The 16,974-nt window shown below is 49.4% G+C and overlaps 1 protein-coding gene across 3 annotated transcripts in view; it reads right to left on the bottom strand.

Annotated features, from left to right (window-relative positions):
- IL1RAP (interleukin 1 receptor accessory protein) overlaps positions 1-16,974 on the bottom strand; it is an 81,363-nt gene that overhangs the window by 20,647 nt on the left and 43,742 nt on the right. For all 3 annotated transcript variants that reach the window (XM_035133258.2, XM_060274260.1, XM_035133260.2), the window contains 5 exons: positions 15,702-15,773; positions 13,226-13,355; positions 10,157-10,305; positions 9,328-9,477; positions 6,252-6,395 (listed from right to left, as the gene is read on the bottom strand). In XM_035133258.2, the coding sequence (XP_034989149.2) occupies positions 6,252-6,395; positions 9,328-9,477; positions 10,157-10,305; positions 13,226-13,355; positions 15,702-15,773 (645 nt within the window). The remainder of the gene's footprint in view (positions 1-6,251; positions 6,396-9,327; positions 9,478-10,156; positions 10,306-13,225; positions 13,356-15,701; positions 15,774-16,974) is intronic.

The raw sequence follows: 16,974 nt of genomic DNA, 5'->3' as shown, positions 1-16,974 counted from the left end.
CCAATGTGTACATGTTGATGTTTTACTTATAGCTTATAACTACTTTCCCTACGTTTGTAATTAATCTTCACATGCTGCAAGCCTCCTTGAGCATGGTCTTAACTCTGGAAAGGCAGCATTCAAACAAAATGATATTGATTGATTGATTGGCAGCAGTAGCTCTCCAGGATTCAAGAACGGGAGCTTTCCCCTAGCCCTACCTGGAGATCCTGCCAGTGATTGAAACTAAGACTTTCTGCATGCAGAGGAGATCATAGAATCATAGAGTTGGAAGAGACCACAAGGGCCATCCAGTCCAACCCCCTGCCGAGCAGGAAACACCATCAAAGCATTCCTGACATATGCCTGTCAAGCCTCTGCTTAAAGACCTCCAAAGAAGGAGACTCCACCACACTCCTTGGCAGCAAATTCCACTGCCGAACAGCTCTTACTGTCAGGAAGTTCTTCCTAATGTTGAGGTGGAATCGTCTTTCTTGTAGCTTGAATCCATTGCTCCGTGCCCGCTTCTCTGGAACAGCAGAAAACAACCTTTCTCCCTCCTCTATATGACATCCTTTCATGGGCGTACCCAGGATCAAAACTAGGGGGGGGCAAGGGGAGGGGCCAAGGCACGGAAGGGGAGGGGCCACAAAGTGGGCGGGAACGGCGAACTCGCGCTCCGCCGGGCTGTGCCCCTCCCTAGAAGCAGGGCTGGTGGGCGGAGGTGGAGCCCAGCCCAGCGGAGCGCGAGTTCAGCGTTCCCGCCCGCCGCGCCGCGCTCTCTGGTTCCCCGCCGCGCTTGGCCTTGCCAGAGGGCGCGACGGGGAGCTGGAGGGAGGGCGCAGCGCGGCGGGCGGGAACGGCGAACTCGCGCTCCGCCGGGCTGTGCTCCGCCTCTGCCCACCAGCCCTGCTTCTAGAGTAGGGCAGCTGCCCTAACTTGCCCCGTGGTGGGTACGCCCTTGCATCCTTTTATATATTTGAACATGGCTATCCTATCACCCTGCCACTCAACCCCTGCCCTCCCTAGTTGCGCCAATTGATCCATCTCATTCAATGGCTAGCTACTAGCCACAATGGCTCTGCTCTGTCTCTGTGGCCACAGGCAGCAACACTCCTGAATATCAGTTGCTGGAAACCACAGGAGGGGAGAGTGGCTCTTGCGCTCGGGTCCTGCTGGTGGGTTTCCTAAAAGAGGCACCTGCCCATCCACTGCGAAAAGAGGATGCTGAGCTAGATGGCCCATGGGCCTGATCCAGAAGGGCTCTTCTTGTGTTCTAGTTCAAAACTGCCCACACTGACTGGCAGCCGCTGTTCAGGGCTCCAGGCAGGGAGTCCCCCCCCCCCCCGCTTAGTTGGAGATGCCCTTGGGGGTTGAATCTGGGAACCTGGGACCTTCTGAATGGAAGGCAGAGATCCAGTGTGGTGTAGTGGGTAAGAGCGGTGGACTCGTAATCTGGTGAACTGGGTTCGCTTCCCCGCTCCTCCACATGCAGCTGCTGGGTGACCTTGGGCTAGTCAGTCACACTTCTCTGAAGTCTCTCAGCCTCGCTCACCTCACAGAGGGTTTGTTGTGGGGGAGGAAGGGAAGCGGAGATTGATAAAGCGGGATATCAAATCCAAACCCTTCTTCTTCTTCTTCCCCCACCCCACCCCACCCCCAGGGCTTTGCCTCGAAAGGCAGCATATCATGAAACACCGGAAATTAAAAAGCACATCTTGAGACCCAGGGAGTGATCATCTCCATAAGCGAAACTGGGGAGAGGAAGGAGGCGAGGCTCTTCCAAGCTAGGAAGGAAAGAAGGGTGGCCGTCTGGGATCTGTAGGAGCATGGCAGCCTTCCCATCTCGTCTAAAATAGCAGGGGAACAGAAGGAGCAGAGCAAAAGCTTGAGGGCGTGGGGGGCGGATCCCATCTGTCAGAAGACATCTGTGACTAAGACCGGGAGGAAAGGAGAGATCATTGACGGCAGCCAACGGGCTCCGTTCCCTGAATCCCATGCCCACTTTTCCTCAGCCTCCCCTGTGCTCCGTTTTACGGAGGTCATGAAATGGCCACCCGTCAGCGATGCTTCAGCTGAGATTCCTGCATTGCAGGGGGTTGGACTGGATGACCTTTGGAGTCCCTTCCAACTCTACAATTCTATGATTCATAGGACAGCGATGGATGCAACAGGTAGCTCTTTCCAAAGGCCTTTTGGAACCCCAGGCTCATCCTGCCGGGATACTGTGGGGTTAGGAAAGGATCAGCCAAGAGCAGCCAAAATGATCAAGGGGATTCACATATGAAGAATGGTTGCTGCTTTGTGGAACGAGAAGTAAGAGGTGACATGACAGAAAGTGGATAAAGGAAAGGTTTTCTCCCTTTCTCAGAACAATAGTACTAGTGGACATCATATGAAGTGGACATCATATGTTGGAAGATTCAGGACAGATAAAAGACATAACTTCTTCATGCAGTGCATAGTTAAACCGTGGAACTCCCTGCCACTGGAGGGGGCCACCAACTTGGATGACTTTAAAAGAGGATTCAAGAAATTCATGGAGGAGAGAGGGCTATTGAGGGCTACTAGAAATATCAACAACCTCAGATATGCAGATGACACAACCTTGATGGCAGAAAGCGAGGAGGAATTAAAGAACCTTTTAATGAGGGTGAAAGAGGAGAGCGCAAAATGTGGTCTGAAGCTCAACATCAAAAAAACCAAGATCATGGCCACTGGTCCCATCACCTCCTGGCAAAGAGAAGGGGAAGAAATGGAGGCAGTAAGAGATTTTACTTTCTTGGGCTCCTTGATCACTGCAGATGGTGACAGCAGTCACGAAATTAAAAGACGCCTGCTTCTTGGGAGAAAAGCAATGACAAACCTAGACAGCATCTTAAAAAGCAGAGACATCACCTTGCCGACAAAGGTCCGTATAGTTAAAGCTATGGTTTTCCCAGTAGTGATGTATGGAAGTGAGAGCTGGACCACAAAGAAGGCTGATCGCCGAAGAATTGATGCTTTTGAATTATGGTGCTGGAGGAGACTCTTGAGAGTCCCGTGGACTGCAAGAAGATCAAACCTATCCATTCTGAAGGAAATCAGCCCTGAGTGCTCCCTGGAAGGACAGATCGTGAAGCTGAGGCTCCAATACTTTGGCCACCTCATGAGAAGAGAAGAATCCTTGGAAAAGACCCTGATGTTGGGAAAGATTGAGGGCACTAGGAGAAGGGGACGACAGAGGACGAGATGCCTGGACAGTGTTCTCGAAGCTACGAACATGAGTTTGACCAAACTGCGGGAGGCAGTGCAAGACAGGAGTGCCTGGCGTGCTCTGGTCCATGGGGTCACGAAGAGTCGGACACGACTAAACGACTAAACAACAACAACAACAAAGCCAGGATGGTAATGCTCTGTCAAGACCAACTTTAATTGGTCTTAAAGTATGCAAGTTTTCCAGTTTCACAGATCTCAACAGCAACGGCCCTAAAGCTTGCTGATGCTGTCATCAGCTTAGGCCAGTGTAATTAAAATAGATCTCTTTTTTGCAGCAGACGACAAAGGCTATTGCTGTTGCAGAAGAGAGAAGAGAAAGTTGCATTCCTTCTGCCAGAATTGGACCAGGTCTCGGCAAAAGGACGAGCGAGGGAGGAAGGAAGTTAAATTTGGATGCTCACGTCAGTGGCTCTGGATGCATACGGCAGGGAGACCTGCAGGGCAAACAGATGCTGTTTTTAACCACCGTCGCTCCTGGGCCCAAAAGCCGTATATGTGCACTTCTAGAGCATCTTAAGCCTGGAGGGGTTTCCAAAAAAGAATAAAAACACAGGGAGCTTTTAAGTAGATGGAAACCCGAGCCCAGAAATGGAATGGGAAGCGGGACCAGGTCTTATCTGAAAATATATGCAAGGACCAAGGTGGCCCTGCTCCAATGCTCAGTTTGCACACGCAGAGAGGGTGAGATGCAAAGGTGGTCTCTAGGCACCCCCTGGAAGCCACCTGCTCACAAATCGGCTCCTTGAGGTTTCTGCCTGAAGACAAGCACCAGGTCACGGTGGGGTGATGAGGACCCTTGCCTTCCCCACAGGAACCTCTGGACCACAGGGAGGGCTCCATCAGGATGGGAGGGGGCTGTTCCTTGTTTCCTTGTGCGGACCAAGATGAAAGGAGGAAAGAACCGGGCAGAGCAGCTTGCTTGGCCAAAACTGGACAGAAGGCCCCAGGCTGGCCAGCCCTCAAGCCTTGAGCTGGGAAAAATGGGAGCTTGCTCCCCACAACTCTTGAGCAGCCCCCCATCCTCTGCTGCTAGGCTGCTACAGGGAGGGCACAAAGCTATGCTAGCGGCTAAGTTTTGGATCATGCCTCAGTTCTGTAGCGCTCCAAAATACCACCCGAAAGCAGGGGAGCAACATGGGTAGGAACACCACAGGCCTAAGAGAGCACTTGGCATAGCATAGAGGCTGAGCTGCAAATCAGGAGGCCCCCAGTTCGAATGCTGCCTCTTGCATTCAATCACTGGGCAGCCTAAGGTAAGCTCACCTCCACCTCTCAGCACCATCTGCAATATGACCCACCTCACAGGGGGTGGGGCTAGATGTCCCTTGGGTGTCCCTTCCAACTCTACCATTCTGTTTTTCCATGATTGCAGCTGGCATAGCTCAGTCAGTACAGCAAGAGACTCAGTACAGTCAGTACAGCAAAAGACTCTTAATCTCAAGGTGATGGGTTGGGCAAAAGATTCCTGCGTTGCAGGGGGTTAGACTAGATGACCCTCATGGTCCCTTCCAACTCTACAATGCTATGAATCTAAGTACAGAAAGCTCAGCAGTATCACATTGCCCCTGGCTCCCCATCCCGCCCTCCTCTCTTTGGGTACCCAAACTGCCCTTTCCCACCCTCCGACTCTCCTCTGTGCCACTGGACTACTTTCAGCTAACACACCAGCAAGATAAGCAGGAAAATGCCAACTACAGAATAAAACAGGCAATCCTTCATGGAACAGGCCCACCGGGTTCGCATTCATTCTCATCATTTACCCTGCAGAATTTGATCTTCCGGCCCTTCATTTGGATTTCCCTTGGCAGGAACCGCGAAGGAACAAGGGCAGCTTTTTCTAAAAGGCCAGCGACTGCCCTCCTGACTTTGACTGTCGAGTCAGGGAGCTTGGGAGACAAGCAGAAACCGGAGGTCACTTCCCCAGATTCAGGAGCGGTTACCATTACTTGACAGACACAGACGTCTGCAAAGAAGAGGATTTCAAAGATGGGTGCCATCTCCATAACCTTTGGTCCCAACTGCTTGAACCCCCTCCCCAGCAACCAGGGATAATATTTCATTTCATTTCCGGTTTCTCAATATCCTTCTTGAAAGAATCTTGACAAGAAAGGCATTAGCAAGCAGGAAGGCGTGCAGAGGAGGGCGACCAAGAAGATCAAGGGGTCTGGAAACCAGGCCTTATGAGGAATGGTTGAAGGATCTGAGTAGGTTTAGCCCAGGCTTCCTGAACCTCGGCCCTCCAGATGTTTTTGGCCTACAACTCCCATGATTCCTAGCCAGCAGGACCAGTGGTCAGGGATGGTGGGAATTGTAGTCCCAAAACATCTGGAGGGCCGAGGTTGAGGAAGCCTGGTTTAGCCTCAAAAAGAGGAGACTGAGAGGAGATACGAGAGCCATCTTCAACTATATCAAGGGCTGTCACATGGAAGAGGGAACCAGCTTGTTTTCTCCTGCTCTGGAGGGTAGAACTCGAACCCAAGGCTTCAGGTTACAAGAAAGGAGATTCCGACTAAACACCAGGAAGAACTTTCTGACAGTAAGAGCTGTTTGGCAGCAAAATTGACTCCCTTGGAAGGTGGTGGTCCCTCCCTTCCTTAGAGGTTTTTAAGCAGAGGTTGGATGGTCATCTGTCACGGATGAGAATCCTGCATTGGAGGGGGTTGGACTAGATGACCGTTGGGGCCCCTTTCACCTCTACAAAGTCCACTCTCCATGGATCTTCCTCCTAGTGGCCTGAAGGTTCTGGGAATGCCCCCCTTAAAGAGGAAGACAAAAAAAAAATAACAGCGGGGACTTATTTAAGAAACTTGTGGCAAGCTGCTTTCAAACCAAACGTTAACCTCAAAGGCTTCCAGAGCTGCCTCTGCTAAGTGTGGTGGTTTGCTCTCTTTGCGGAGGGGCTGTGTGTGGTGTGTGTGTGTGTGTGTGTGTGTGTGTGTCTGTGGGTGTGCAGTTTGTGCGAAAGCAGAAAGCCTGCTGCTCTCGGCTGCTCTGAACGCTCCAGAGATACTCACTTCCCCCGGGGAGGCTGTCTCTGTCAAAAATGCACAGCTTGTAGCCAAACTCGTTCTCCAGAACCCCTCTCAACGTCAGCAGCACAAATTCTTCCTCCTCGGCGTTCCTCGCGTAGGACAAATAAATGTCATACTCTTTCCCGTCTGACAGCCCCAGTCGGAGAGGGAAGCGAGCAGACGAGAAAAAGAAGAAAAAAGGGGGGGAATAGGCTTTGGTTAGTTTGGAGTAGCTGTGGGTACATCGGCTTCTAGCTCCTCTGCCCCCGTGCCAGGAGCGAGGGGCAGAGAAGTCAGGAAAGAGGGGGGCTTTCTGCCTCTCGACACTCCTGCTCCCTTCCAACGCAGAACCTGAAAAAGCACTCGGCCTGCAGCTCATTAAAAGGAACCTCATAAGAAGAGCCTGCTGGATCAGGCCAAAGGGGCCCCATCTAAACCAGCAATCCTGTTCCCACAGGGGCCAAATGCCCCTAGGAACCTTGGAATCCAGATAGACTGCCTCTGGACCTGGAGGTTCCACAGCAACATCAGAAGAGCCTGGCTTCTGGATCAGGCCAGAGGGGGCCCTTCCTAGTCCACAATCCTGTTCTCACAACCAGATGTCCTGAAAGGAAACCCACAAGGAGGAGCTGAGAACAAGAGCCCTCTCCCCTCCCGTGGTTTCCAGCAACGGGGATTCAGAAGCATTGCTGCCTTCAACTATAGATACACTTGAAACAGAAGAGCCAGACCCTTATGGGTGGGGATGGGTGATGGGCTGATAGGAGTGGGAAACCTGTTGATGGCTGTTAACGACTGCTGATGACTGCAATTGGTCCTGCGGGGGGAAAGCAAGGGCTGAGGCGCTAAAGAAAGCTTGATCAGGACTATTTAATTGCTCATCTTCTAACATTGTGTATGCCATCAAATGCCAACGGTGCCCTTCAGCTCTCTATATTGGACAAACAGGCCAAACCCTACGCCAAAGGAAAAATGGACATAAATCTGACATCAGGAACCATAAGACTGAAAAACCAGTAGGAGAACACTTCAATCTCCCAGGACATTCTATACAAGATCTCAAAGCAGCTGTTTTATTACAGAAAAATTTAAGAAACAGACTGGAAAGAGAAGTTTCTGAATTGGAACTCATTACCAAGCTTAAAACCATGGAGACACCTGGGATGAACAAAGACATAGGATTCTTATCTCATTATGCATGATCAAGCTTTCTTTAGCGCCTCAGCCCTTGCTTTTCCCCCCGCAGGACCTATTGCAGTCATCAGCAGTCGTTAACAGCCATCAAAAGGTTTACCACACCTATCAGCCCATCACCCATTCCCACCCACCCCCACCACCCTCTGTATATACATAAGGGTCTGGCTCTTCTGTTTCAGTGTATCTGAAGAAGTGTGCATGCACACGAAAGCTCATACCAAAATAAAAACTTAGTTGGTCTTTAAGGTGCTACTGAAGGAATTTTTTTTATTTTGCTTCGACTCAGACCAACACGGCTACCTACCTGTAACTTCAGCTATAGAGGCAGGGCAGAGTCATTGCAGCTAGGAGCCACCAGTTGCCCTCTCCTCCCTCCATGAATTCGTCCAACCCTCTTTTGAAGCCATCCACGTCGGTCCTTTTCGAGCTCAAGCTCATTTTGTTCCAAAGGCCCTGGAGAATTTAGTGTCCTCGGCAAACCTGGCTGATGCTCAATACTAACTCCAGGTTGCTGATTCTTTGTCTGCCTGTTGGCTTATTGAATTTACAACCCGGTTTTCTCTCTCCAAGGAGTGTGAGTTGGTGATTCGAACCCTGGTCCCGCAGGGCCAAGTCGGGCACTCTAACCACAACATACGCTGCCTCTCTTTTTTATGAACCGTTTAAAAAGCACAGGCCCTGATCCTGATCCTTGGGGGACTGTGCTTTCTACATCTCTCCATTTGGAGAACTGTCCATTTATTCCTGCTCCCTGCAGCTTTACTTACTTACTTGCTATTATTATTATTATTATTATTCCCGATCTGCAAAAGGACCTCTCCAAAGAGGGACTGAAGCTTTCAGGCTGCCAAAGGAGGAAGGCTGGCTAGGTCAATGTGGTTGCTAGAGGCAACCCTGTGGCCTTTGATTCAAAAGTTCTACCCCAGAGATGCAAGAAATTGGGGGGGGGGAGGGATGCAGAGAGGCGGAAGGCGAAGGAGCAATTAGACTTTCTGCACTCTGACATTATCATAATCCACCACATTCAGCCGCGACTCTTAAGGCGAGTTTAAAATGTATTCATTTATTTAATCATACACGTATTTAATGTGCTTATTTGGCTCTATACAGATTGAAGGCTTTAATGTTGCAGCCGCATGTCGCCTTCTGAGGCGCCACTGGGGAAAAATTACCGCGATTCACGAAATGCTTCACAAAGTACACCAAGAGGCATAAAACAATGCTACAAAACAATGTAATGAAAATAACAATTCAATTTCCAATAAGCATTGCAAAATAATAATAATCATAAAAACCACCAGCAACGTTTAACCATTAAAAGACTTAGAAAATAAGATCTGGCATCTATGAAGCACTTCTGTGGTTCAGAGTTGTCAGGGACCATGCTGAGGAGGAATGGTGGGAGTCTCCCCTTCCCCTCCCATAATAATAATAATAATAATAATAATAATAATAATAATAATAATAATAATAATAATTTATTACTTATACCCCCACCCATCTGGCTGGGTTTCCCCAGCCACTCTGGGCGGCTTCCAACAAGAGATTAAAAATACATTAAAACATCAGTCATTAAAAACTTCCCCAAACAGGAATCGTGAATCTTCCCAGGAGCAATGGGACAGTATAGATTTGGAACAATGGTTTGCAGAGGGACATAGTTCAGAAGACAAAAGCTGGTAAGAACAGCTAGGAGAAGAAGCTGTAAATTTTTAAAAAAAAGTTGAGGGAAGTCACGGGGTGGGTGGGGGGAGTTTTGTTTTATTTTGTTTTCTTTCATATGGTAAATGTGTTGAATATTAAACTGTAAAATGTAAGAAAAATTTATTAAACCACCACAACAACAAATAAACAAACAAACGCCTCCAGGCACACCCCTTACCTAAGATGGTTTCATCCGTCCCAAAATGAGCCCGGTAGAACAGCACCATTTCCAGCCAGTAGAAGTGGTAGATGAGAGTCAGGAGGGCGACCAGGACGATGGTGGCCCCCAAGCCACACACCAGTTCCACTGTGTACCTGGGCACAGGGGCTGTGGGGGTCAAGGGAAGAGGAAAGTGGGGGGGGGGTATTTGCGGTGGATTATCACCATCATGAATTATCATTAGATTTACTTCTAGCCCGCCCTTTCCCCAGACCACCACTCACGGAGGCTCAACATAAAACAAAGTGGCAAAATAAATACAAAAGGGGGGGAAGGAGAGACCATTGGTAAAAGGTAGACTAGACTCTAAGAGAATTCTTTTTTTGCCGAGTAATTTTTATTGAATTTCAAGGGTGTTTTTTTTAGAAAACAAACAAACAAATGAACATCAAATTTAATACAGAATTTAAAAGATGACTTCCCTCCCTTCTTCCATGGTGCTGTTACCCCCCGTTTTAGCCCCCACCCCCATTCAATTGCTAGAAATAAGCAAATGCCCTTTTTTCAGATTTCACTCCTATTTTATTTTGTTTTGCATCCACTGCTCAAAATTTAAACAATTTTTATATAAACACACACACACACACCCCCAAAGCTATTAAAAATGCAGGTAATAAAAACAGCGCAGTGCTGTCAAAAGCCCTTTCCTTAAGGCAGTTCTGTTGGAATAAGAGAGTCTTCGCTGGAAGGGAAGGGGAAACAAGGAGGGAAACGGGGAAAGAGGCTGCCTGGCTCCTCTAGGGAGGGAGCGCCAATGTCTGGGAGCAGCCACCGAGAAGGCCCTTACCTTTAATCTTCACAATGGCCTCCTGGTGAACAGTCCCCTTCAGGTTGTGCGCATGGCAGGTGTAGTTTCGCTTCAGGTCCCTCTCCGTGACCTTGGGCACGACCAGGGTCTTCACAATGGTCATCTCGCCAAGGCTGGAGGGGATGTCCCTGGAAAAGGTCAAGGGGAAAGAAGAAGAGATGTTTGAGCTCAGCAGCTCTCTGAGATGCCAAGGGACCACCATCCCTAAGGGAGGAACCTCAGAAGAGCCTGTTGGATGTGGTCAAAGGGGTGTTAGCAATTTCACTCCCCCGGTGCTGCATTTTGTGATTGGTGCAAATCACATGCCTGTCTGAGAAGAGTGTGGGAAACGGAAGGCAGTCTGGTCTCTTCCGCTGTATGTACTTTTTTGGAATGCACTTTCACTTTTACTTGTGCCTGTTGTTCTCTCGGAGCTGGAGAGAACGGACGACATTATGCTTTTGTCTGTACCTAGTGTGTAAATATGTACAATATACCTGAAGGAGCGTCTCCACCCCCATCGTTCTGTCCAGTCACCGAGGTTCAGTTCCGAGGGCCTTCTGGTGGTTCCCTCGTTGCAAGAAGCCAAGTTAGAGGGAACCAGGCAGAGGGCCTTCTCGGTGGTGGCGCCCATCCTGTGGAACCCCCCTCCCACCAGATGTCAAAGAGAAAAACAACTACCAGACTTTTAGAAGACACCTGAAGGCAGCCCTGTTTAGGGAAGCTTTTAACGTTTAACAGACCATTGTATTTTAATATTTTGTTGGAAGCTGCCCAGAGTGGCTGAGGAAACCCAGCCAGATGGGTGGGGTATAAATAATAAATTATTATTATTATAATAATATATAAATAAATAGTAGATTAGCTCTACGATGTCTCAGACTTCAGAAGCTTAGTGTGCATATATCATTATGATGTATGTCGCTAAAAGCGCACTGGAAGAGAAGGGAGATGCCTTTTCCAGAGCTGCGCATACCGGAGGACGCTCAGAGTTCCGGGGGCTTGCAGGCACCCCCAGGGCGTTTTCCAACAAGGGGGACCATCTGGTCCAGCATCCTGTTCCCAGGGGGGGCCAAGAAGATGCCCCAGTGGGAAGCTGCAAGCAGGAAACCCGGCACAAGAGCCCTTTCCAGAGAAATGCCAGCCCTTCTCTGTACAGCGCATGGTTAATCTGTGGAACACCCTCCCGTAGGAGGAAGCGGTGGCCGCCAATTTGGATGGCTTTAAAAGAGGATTAGACAAATTCATGGAGAAGGAGGAGAGGGGTTATGGGTGGCGATAGACAAGATGGCTCTGCTCTGCCTTTAAAAGTCGCAAGCAGCAACGCTTCTGGATCCCAGTTGCTGGAAACCTCAGGAGGGCAGAGGACTCTGGGGCCTGAATCCTGCTTGGGGGGGGGGTTTCCCATTGGGGGTGTCTATTCAGGCACAGTGAGACCGGGACTCGATGGGCCATGGGCCTGATCCAGCAGGACTCTCTTTATGTTCTCATGCTTGCTGTGTTCTTTGCATACGCCGTAATTGTGATTTTCTGAGAATTTCTTTCCGCCTTTTGAAATGAGCAAGAGCAGGAAAAGGCACACGCTAAAATTAATCTGCAACTCCAAATGGGGATTCACCAGATGTGAGAATCACACGTGGGTTTTTCACTGCACATAGAGATGGACAGGAATCTATTTTCATTCCTCTTCTTCCAATCTTCAATTCTGTTCCTCACATCTTCATGTTGGCTTGCAATTCTTTTGCATTTTTTTTTAAAGACCTCACTAAAGTTTGACATATTTTAGTGGACATTGCTCCAAACATCATTATCATCATTATTATTAGCAGTACATTATTATTATTATTATTATTATTATTATTATTATTATTATTGGCAGTATTATTGGCATGGTACATTTGCTTACCTATACATTTTTTACACATGCCTTCCTTCCTAACAAACACATTTGTAGATCTATTTCTAGTTGGCGTACTGCATCACAAAATTCAGAGTAGTGTGAATTGCGAGGAAGGATTGCGGGCTGGGGGCTGAGAAAAGGGTGGGATATAAATGAAACAAACAAACAAACAAACAAACAAACAAACAGATGGACCTGTGATCAGACTCTGTCTACGGGAACTTCATATTCATCCTTGGGGATTTTTACTCCCCCATCCTGCAATCAATTTATTAGGATTTTCTCAAACGGGAACAAAAAGGTTGCTGCTGCTTTTATTTTGATAATGGTTTTGTCATAGGAGGCGCGTTGCGGCTACTCTAGAGTAACGACTCTCCAGAACGTTGCCTTTTCATGCTTTTATTGTGTGCAAACTATTTACAGTGCTGGAGCTGTACAAGATACATGTTCTCAGTCTGGGTCAGAACCCTGGAATGGTGATTCCCGCGTTTTTTTCCAACAAAGAAGTCTGGGAATCCCAAATCTCCTCCCCCGTTTCTTTTTGCGCAATTCCGGAACTGGAGGGAAAGGTCTTCTTGCCGTGTTTTCCTTCCTCCCCCTTTCCCTCTCCCTTCCTTCCTCTCCCAAGCGGAGCAGGGGCTCTGCAACCCTGCCAGAGCCATGCCCTCTACTTCCTGCTTCCCCGCTGGACTCTTCCCCCTCCCCGCTCCCGCTGGTGCTCGGGGAAGAACTGGTTCTCAAGATGGGAGGGGGTTGTCTGTAGCCCCTGTCCCTCACAGGTTTTATATTCTGATTTTATCCTGTGAACTGCCCTGAGACCTACAGGTATGGGGCAGTATATAAATACTAATACTAATACTAATACTACTACTAATAATAATAATAATAAATACAATTAAAAAGCAAGACACACACAAGTACTGAAAGGAATGAGGTCTCTAAGATGCAGCTGAGGGAAAGGGAGGGTCTTCTTACACAGCCCCTCTTTTATAGCAAGTCACTGGTATTTGCCCAAGCCTCCCCCTCTCCACCACCTCCTGTTGGGATGTTGCCGTACAGACGTCTCCATTGTGCTTCCTCCAGCCCCTGCTAAGGATTTCCATCTCCCACTTCGCCCTGGACTAAACCGTCTCCCCGTTTCAGACAACAGGGAAATCCTTTGCGCTTACGTCAGTGTGATGTTGAACTTCAGGTCAGCGACGTCCTCTGGGCTCTTCCCGTCCACCATCCACCAGACCTCTTGCGGAGAGTCCTTCAGGAATGTGAAGTGGACTTCGCAACGGATCTCGAGCGCTTCTCCTGGCATGCACAAGGTGAAGAACAACCACGTTCAGTGCAATAATATGAAGAGCATTCAATAGCAGCCATTAGGGCTGTGTGTACCCTGTCTGGACACACCCCAGGTCCCAAACTGAACTGGGTCAATGATCTGGGCAGATTTCTCTGCAGCAGGGGAGAGGCAGATCTGGGTTGCCCTGGATTCACAGTCTCAGAGTGAGTTGCAGCCGTCAAGGCAGAGAAAGGATGACAGACATGTGGTTGGGGGTCCGGGCTCTTCAACTGAATCATCGTATCTGAAGAAGTGTGCATGCACACAAAAGCTCATACCAATGGCAAACTTAGTTGGTCTCTAAGGCAGTGTTTCTCAACCTTTTTTTGGGCCACGGCACACTTGTTCTATGAAAAAAAATCCCGCGGCACACCAACTCTGTGCCGCCCTATATTTAGTTTAGTTTGGAGGGGAGACGTAAAGCATGCCACTGAAGTACTGCTGCACGGTAGCCAGGCGGACCCACCAGGCGCAGAGCCTGCGGAGCGAGCGGGGACACGTTAGACGGCACGCACAGACCCCAGGCGGGCAGACACGGGCGCGCAGCTGCCGCCGCCGCTCTGGCCCGGCGAAGGGAAGCCCTGCGCAGCCTTCCCCGTCTGCCTCCTCCTCCCCAGGCGGCGGCGGCGCCCTCTCTGGCCTCCGGCTGGATGCCGACTCTAAATTTTGCCGCGACGTGCGGCAAAGAGAAGAGCGATTTACATTGTCACGTGCCTGGCGGCCGCCAATGTCCAGCGCTGACCCGTGGGAAAGGAAGCCGGCCGGGTCACGACGCAGGCGCTCGCCTCGCGTCGTGACCCGGCCGGCTTCCTTTCCCGCGGGTCAGCAACGTGACAATGCAAATCGTCCTTCTCGTCGCAGCACACCAGCCAGCGTCTCGCGGCACAGTAGTGTGCTGCGGAACACCGGTTGAGAAACGCTGCTCTAAGGTGCTACTGGAAGGAATTTTTCTATTTTGTTTCAACCCCCTGCAATCCATCGTCTCCTTCTTCCATCACCCCTTGCCCTCTGAGCGTGGGGTTCTGCAAGGAGGCGGATTCAGTTGGGGGCCCAGAGTGACCCGGCCTGAATTGGGGCCCACTCACAGTCACTGAATCAGTGGTTGTTTGGCACAGCTCTAGAAGCTACGAGGTTAGACAGTTCAATATTAATATTTATTTCAACAAATTTATACACCGCTTCATTGGTTAAAAACAACAACAACAACCCTCAAAGTAGTTTGGAAAATAAAACAAGAAAACCAAGGGGAAAATACCATAATTTAAAGCATGGGTAGGCACACTAAGGACCGGGGGCCAGATGTGGCCCAATCGCCTTCTCAATCTGGCCTGCGGGCGGTCTGGGAATCAGCGTGTTTTTACATGAGTAGAATGTGTCCTTTTATTTAAAATGCATCTCTGGGTTGTGGTGCCTGCCTGGTGTTTTTACATGAGTAGAATGTGCGCTTTTATTTAAAATGCATCTCTGGGGTATTTGTGGGGCATAGGAATTCGTTCTCCCCCCCAAAAAAATGTATATAGTCCCCCCCAAAGTCTGAGGGACAGTGGACTGGCCCCCTGCTGAAAAAGTTTGCTGACCCCTAATTTAAAGAATACAAAAGTTAAAATACTAAAACAGAGTAACATAAACTCAACTTTCTAAGCGTCTGGGTAGGTTTGTCTAGACAGCAACATCGAAAAGACTACAATCAAGGTGCCTGCTTTGATCTCAATAGGCAGGGAGTTCCACAGTTTAGGCAGTGCCACAAAGAACGATGGAGTTCTGACAAATGCAGAATGAGTACATACATACATAATGTTATTACGGTCAAAGACCAGCTTGTAAAGCGCAACTGGGACAGCTTTCACAAGAATTAAAAAATACATTTAAAACATTGTACAACAACAGCTTAAAGATTAAAATCTGAGATAAATGCATACACACATAAAGACCTAAAATTTGGGCTACCATACAAATTGGCCCTGCCACCATCCACCACTACATGGCACCTGAAGTAGTGCCAATTCAGCTGATCAAAGAGATCGAGTGGTCCCAAGTTGCTAAGGGCTTGATATACAAGTAATAGTAACACCTTGAACTCAACCCCGTAGCAAATCGGCAACCAGGGCAGATCTCTGAGTGGAATCAACTGTAGAATCATTTTATGATCCTAATGCCCGACTCAGTCCAAGGCAGCTTCCTAATCTATGCAGTCAAGCCAGAAGTGATTTGAAAGCTTCTCCGCAGTCAATGCCTTCTTTTAAACCTGCAGAAGACACACATTTCAACTGGCAGATTTCGAACTGAGAGGACGGGCAGCTGCTGGCAGAGCTTACCTGGCGTGAGTTCATAACCAACTTGCTTATTTGGAGAGATGATCGTCGGAACCTTTGCCTTGTCTGGAGGCCCTGCCAACAGAATAGGATCATGATTATTTACTTGCCCTTCACCCCAGGGAAGGTTACTGCATCAAAACACAATATTAAAAATAAACCAAGCAAAAGGTGGGTTCTGAAAACATGCACCTCCCGTGCCGGAAGTCAGGTCTTCAGCATCTTCTGGAAGCCATGGAATGAAGGCGCCCCTGTGGAGAGGAAGTCCCACAGCATCGGGGCTGCCACAGAGAAAGCCCTCTCCTGGGGTCACCTTCACCCCAAACCTCTGAGGGCAGAGAAGCTACCAAGAGGGCCCCTTCCATCGATCTCAGCACCCAAGAGTAGGGAAGTAAGGAGCCTCTCAAGTGTTTGGGGCCTGAGTCGTAGAATGGGATGGAACGAAGGGGAAAGTTTGGCATAGGTTTCTCCGTGGAAAAATCAAAATGTACTTCTTGAGTTTCTGCAGACCCTGAAGAAGCCGCTCAAAGCAAAGGCTGGATTCTGTGCCCCAAGGGAACAATCGCTAGGCCCTCCAGCCTCTAGCCTCAGTGCTGTCTCTGAGATGCACTCAGGCATCAGCCCACCACGAACAGCTCTGGCAGGCAGCAACTCAGAAAACACGTGTGCTTTTAAGAACTGCCTGAGGCACGCTCACCTCTCCCAGCATCCTGCAACATCTGAATGAACTTCCTGAGGGCAAGAACTGCTCCACAGTGGAACGCGTTCCCTTGGACTCTCCTTCCATGGAGGTTGTGGAGCAAAGGTTGGATTCCACTGTTTGGCAGTGGAATTTGCTGCCAAGGAGTGTGGTGGAGTCTCCTTCTTTGGAGGTCTTTAAGCAGAGGCTTGACAGGCATATGTCAGGAATGCTTTGATGGTGTTTCCTGCTTGGCAGGGGGTTGGACTGGATGGCCCTTGTGGTCTCTTCCAACTCTATGATTCTATGATTCTTCAGCTGTGATTCCTGCACTGCAGGGGGTAGAACTAGGTGTTCCTTGGCAGGGGCATAGGAAGGGGGGGCGGGTCGTCCCAGGTGGCATCCAGGGGGGTGACAAAATCCGCCCTGGGCTCTGATCACTGTGCTAATTGCCCCTCTGGACACCGATTGTCACGCTAATCACCCCAATGGGTGCCAATCGCTGCGCCAATTGCCCCCCTGGGCGGCTCGCCCCGCCCCCTGGGTACACGGCATGTACGCTGCTCCGGGTGCCTGAGCGCCTGGCTCCACCGCTGT

The sequence above is a fragment of the Zootoca vivipara genome, chromosome 5 (genome assembly GCF_963506605.1).
Source record: "Zootoca vivipara chromosome 5, rZooViv1.1, whole genome shotgun sequence".
NCBI classification, from domain to species: domain Eukaryota; kingdom Metazoa; phylum Chordata; class Lepidosauria; order Squamata; family Lacertidae; genus Zootoca; species Zootoca vivipara.
This window is presented reverse-complemented; position numbering and strand designations above follow the sequence as displayed.